Source organism: Lagopus leucura, unplaced genomic scaffold (genome assembly GCF_019238085.1).
Source record: "Lagopus leucura isolate 7727_CA_CO unplaced genomic scaffold, USGS_WTPT01 Super-Scaffold_100040, whole genome shotgun sequence".
Classification (NCBI taxonomy): Eukaryota; Metazoa; Chordata; class Aves; order Galliformes; family Phasianidae; genus Lagopus; species Lagopus leucura.
This window is the reverse complement of record NW_024962289.1, coordinates 1-3727: the sequence shown is the minus strand read 5'-3', so window position 1 is coordinate 3727 and position 3727 is coordinate 1. Positions and strand designations below refer to the sequence as shown.

At 53.1% G+C, this 3727-nt stretch overlaps 1 protein-coding gene across 1 annotated transcript; it reads right to left on the bottom strand.

Annotated features, from left to right (window-relative positions):
• Nucleotides 1–1663: 1663 nt before the first annotated feature.
• CBX8 (chromobox 8) lies at nucleotides 1664–3699 on the bottom strand. The gene is made up of 4 exons (XM_042883882.1): nucleotides 3497–3699; nucleotides 3204–3269; nucleotides 3039–3105; nucleotides 1664–2897 (listed from the first exon to the last, which is right to left on the bottom strand). Exons 1-4 carry the CDS (start codon nucleotides 3532–3534, stop codon nucleotides 2073–2075), a joined length of 996 nt encoding a protein of 331 aa, XP_042739816.1. The 5' UTR covers nucleotides 3535–3699; the 3' UTR covers nucleotides 1664–2072.
• Nucleotides 3700–3727: the final 28 nt, after the last annotated feature.

The window sequence follows — 3727 nt, the reverse complement described above, 5'->3', positions numbered from 1 at the left end:
GCAGGTGGAGGGAGGGAGGCTCCGTCCATCCTCAATCCCAGCCCGCAGCTGCTGAGCCCCAGCACCGATCCCAGCACACAAACCGAGGGAAAAAATCTCCATTTTACAAAATATGCCTTGGAACGAAACAAAACAAAGAAACAAAACAAACGACGACGACAACAAAAAATAAAAGAAGTCACAGACACGGCTCCCTTTGTACAGTCAATACAGCATCCTCTCGCTACGTCATCTGACAAAGGCAACGGTCCCAAAAATGGAAGGGCAGAGGGGCACGGCCAGGCAGAGTGTGGCTCTCCCATTGGGCTGAAGGGAGGCTCCTCGCCGAGCCCCATCTCCCCACTGGGCCCCATGTGCTTTCAGCTTCTGTGCAGCCCCCAGACCAGGAAGCGTTGAAGAGCTTCCTCGGGCCAATAGGAAAGGATGGAAAAGGCCAATTTTCCCCCAACCCCGGGCCCTCGGGGCCTGCCGGACAGATTTGTGCTTTCGAACGGCCAGAGATGCTCAAATCAATGCGCGAGGACACGAGGACACCTGCTCTACATCAACTAAAAAAAAAAATACAACAGAACGGCCCCCCCGACATCCCCAAACCTGGGTTCAGCTGCAATGGAGTTTAGAGGAAAGCAAACGGAGGGGGCAACGGGAGCAGAGGGGAGAACTGCTCCCCAGTCAGAGGCACCCAGCCCTACTGCCACGGCACTGCGGGGCTGCGCAGCCCTCGGGAGCCACGAGAGATGGGCAGGGAAACGCAAACACTGAAAGCCACCCCGAGTCAGCAGGAGCTGCTCCACACAGGAAGATTCAGCCCCTTGGCTATTGTTTAACCAGCAGAAGAAAAGGGAAATATTTATTGTCTCTGAATGCATCAAGGTGGCTCTGGGATTTGTCAGGGATGTGGATATTACAAAACGTTGCACCGGGCGCCTTCCGACTGCCTGAAGTGAAACGTGGTGGGGAAAGGGGGGGAAAAAAAAACCCACAACAATCCGCTTTCTATAGCAGCATAAAGCATCTAAATATGGGCAGCCATACGGTACCCTCCCAAACCTCTCTGGCATTTCAGGAATGTAAACAGAGTTGTTGGCTTTTTTTTTTGTTTTGTTTTTTTGGAAGCGGGTGGGGGAAAAAGAATCAAGCGACCAGACAAAATGAAAACAGATTCTCAGCTCAGTTCTGTCTCCCACAACTGCTGTGACAATTCTATTAAAGTGCATTGCAGTATCTCCCCTCTCAGGAACCTCACACGCAAACCTCCTCTTCCTTCGCAAGGAAAGGTAATTCAAGTTAATGCTCCACTAGAACGGTTTCAGGCTCTTTATGGACTTCTGCTTTTCCCCGCCCCGATGTTGCAGCCACTATTTGTTTTTAAATCTGGAAACGCCCCCCTCCCCAGCAATACTGTCAATTCAAGTGCCAACTTCAGCCGTCAAGGGCAACAGTTCTGGATACAGCACACTTGATTGTACAAGCAACACCTTAATATCACAATCAAGAAATCCGGGGCATCTGACCCCGAGGGGGGGAGCAACGCGTCCCCCATCACCATCCATAGCATCATATGGAAAATAATAGTTAAAAAAAATAATAATAATTAAAGAAAAAAAATCAGAACATAATTTGCTATGAACATCGTTATGTACAGCGGCTCCTGCAACAGATGCGTGAACTCCGTTGGTTCTCAGTTTTATTGTCCTTTCTAAGAGCAACTGAGCAGTCACTGTTGTCTCCATTTAAATAAAACAACTCAGAGTTGAAATATATATATAGATATATATATAAGCATTTTCTTCTTAAATAACATATTTACATCTAATAGAAAATATAACTCTAGAGATAATCTTTCCAACGAAATGTGAGACGTGGAGGAAAAAAAAAACCAAACAAACAAAAAAAAGAAGAATGAGGGAATGAATTTAGGACAGTTTCTAAATCCTCTCCAGGAAATTAACAAAAAAAAAAACAAAAATCAAAATCAAAAGAAGAAAAGAAAAAAAGCCCACCAAGCTCTGACCAAGCTTTTGTCTGGATCTAGCCCGAAGAAAAGCCCCAGCACCACCACCAGCGGGAACTCATCGCTTCTCCTTAAAGAATCCTTGGTCCGTGCTGCTCTCCTTAATGGTGACGGTCAAAAAGTTAGAGGTCACATCGGTGACCACCACCTTCTCCAGGTTGCTGAGCGAGGGGCTCCACGACTCCTCCTCGGGATCCCCCAGGATCCGGGCCACCGGGATGCGGGCGATGAGGGAGGGCCGCCCTGCAGGGCCCCCGCCATCACGGAACAGCCCCCCCCCGGGGCCGGGCCCCACGGCTCCGTGCAGCAATTTGGGGTCCAGCCCACCCGGCCCTTTGGGGTCCAGCAGGTCAGAGCGGTGTTTGGCCACACGTGGTGCGTAGGGGTCGGCGGTGCCCAGCTTGCTGCCCACCTCCAGGCGGTTGGGGCCGGGCACGGCACCAGTGAGGTCGGGCTCTGGTCGGCGTGCCAGCTGGATGACGCTGTGTCCCGAGGAGAACTTGGCGGCGCCCGCCGCCTCCTCCATCTTCCTGGCCTTGAGGTAGTCCCCCACTTTGTCCCCCGGCTCCCCCAGTTTCCTCTTGGAGGCATCCAGACTCTCCGCCAGGTCCTTATACAGCTCCTTCCTGGGTTTCGGGCCCCGTTTTTTAGGTGTCTCCCCGGGTTTCTCCTCCACCCGGAGGACGCGGTCCCGCACGCCGTCCGCTTTGGGCACACTGCTGCTGCCGCTGCCCTGCGGGGTCAGGGCCATATTCCTGAGTCCTTCCCGTGCACGGGACGTGGAGCCCAACTCCTGCGGGGATCGCCCGGGGTACGGCACCCGGATCCCCCTGGATGAATCGCTGCGGAACTCATAGGTTTTGGCTTTGGCCTTCGCCTGGGCCTGCAAAGAAGACCAACACCCATGAGTTCATTGCCCCGACGCCCAACCGCAGCCCACGGCATGCAGCCACCCCACACAGAACATCCCACAGAGGGACCGGGGGCAGTCGGCTCCCCATTCCCTGCAGTGCTCCCACCTCACCTTTAGCAGGAAGGTTTTGGGCTTGGGGCCGCGCTTTTTAGGCCCGAATAGCTCCATTTCTCGCTCCCTAGAGGTGTCAAAAGAACCAAAGCTTCAATTCAGCATAGCTACAAGACAGCCACATATTTACAAGCGTAATGGCTACGGCTACAAAAGGCCTTGTACCTCTCCTCGAAGGCCGCGAGCAGCCGGGCATCCAGGATGTTCTCCTCGGGTTCCCAAGTGCTGTACCTGGGGGGGGGGGGGGGGGGGGGGGGGGGGGCACGGTGGGAGGGAAAGGCCTCCGAAACGAGCAATGGCAAGAAAAGAAAAACCCAAGCAAAAAAAAAAAAAAAAAAAAAAGCGGCACAGAGAAAGGGATCCAACTTTCCTTCCTGCCACAATGGGAACTAACAGCTACAAGGAGCCATCTCCCCAGCAGCCCCTAGGCTGCAAAATTGTGCAAACAGCAGACTTACTTCTGAGACCAGCCCTTCCATTTTACGAGATATTCCATGCGCCCCTGCAGATGCAAAGAGAGGGGAAATAAATAAATAAATGAATAAACGTGCACGGAGGGAACCCACGATAAATGCTTGCAACAAAGCTACACACGCAACCGCACGCGTGCAACCGACACACGCCTGCACCCCAACCCGCGTGTCAAAAACATGCGAGGGGGAGGGAGAGGGACCGGGGTGGGGGGGGGA

Bases quoted from the DNA above. Each gene is read 5' to 3' on its own strand.
- CBX8 (XM_042883882.1), bottom strand. From the start codon at position 3,534: ATGGAATATCTCGTAAAATGGAAGGGCTGGTCTCAGAA. The intron at 3,270-3,496 runs GTAAGTCTGCTG...CCCCCCCCCCAG, and splicing joins TGGAAGGGCTGGTCTCAGAA to GTACAGCACTTGGGAACCCG. The intron at 3,106-3,203 runs GTACAAGGCCTT...TGACACCTCTAG, and splicing joins CTCGCGGCCTTCGAGGAGAG to GGAGCGAGAAATGGAGCTAT.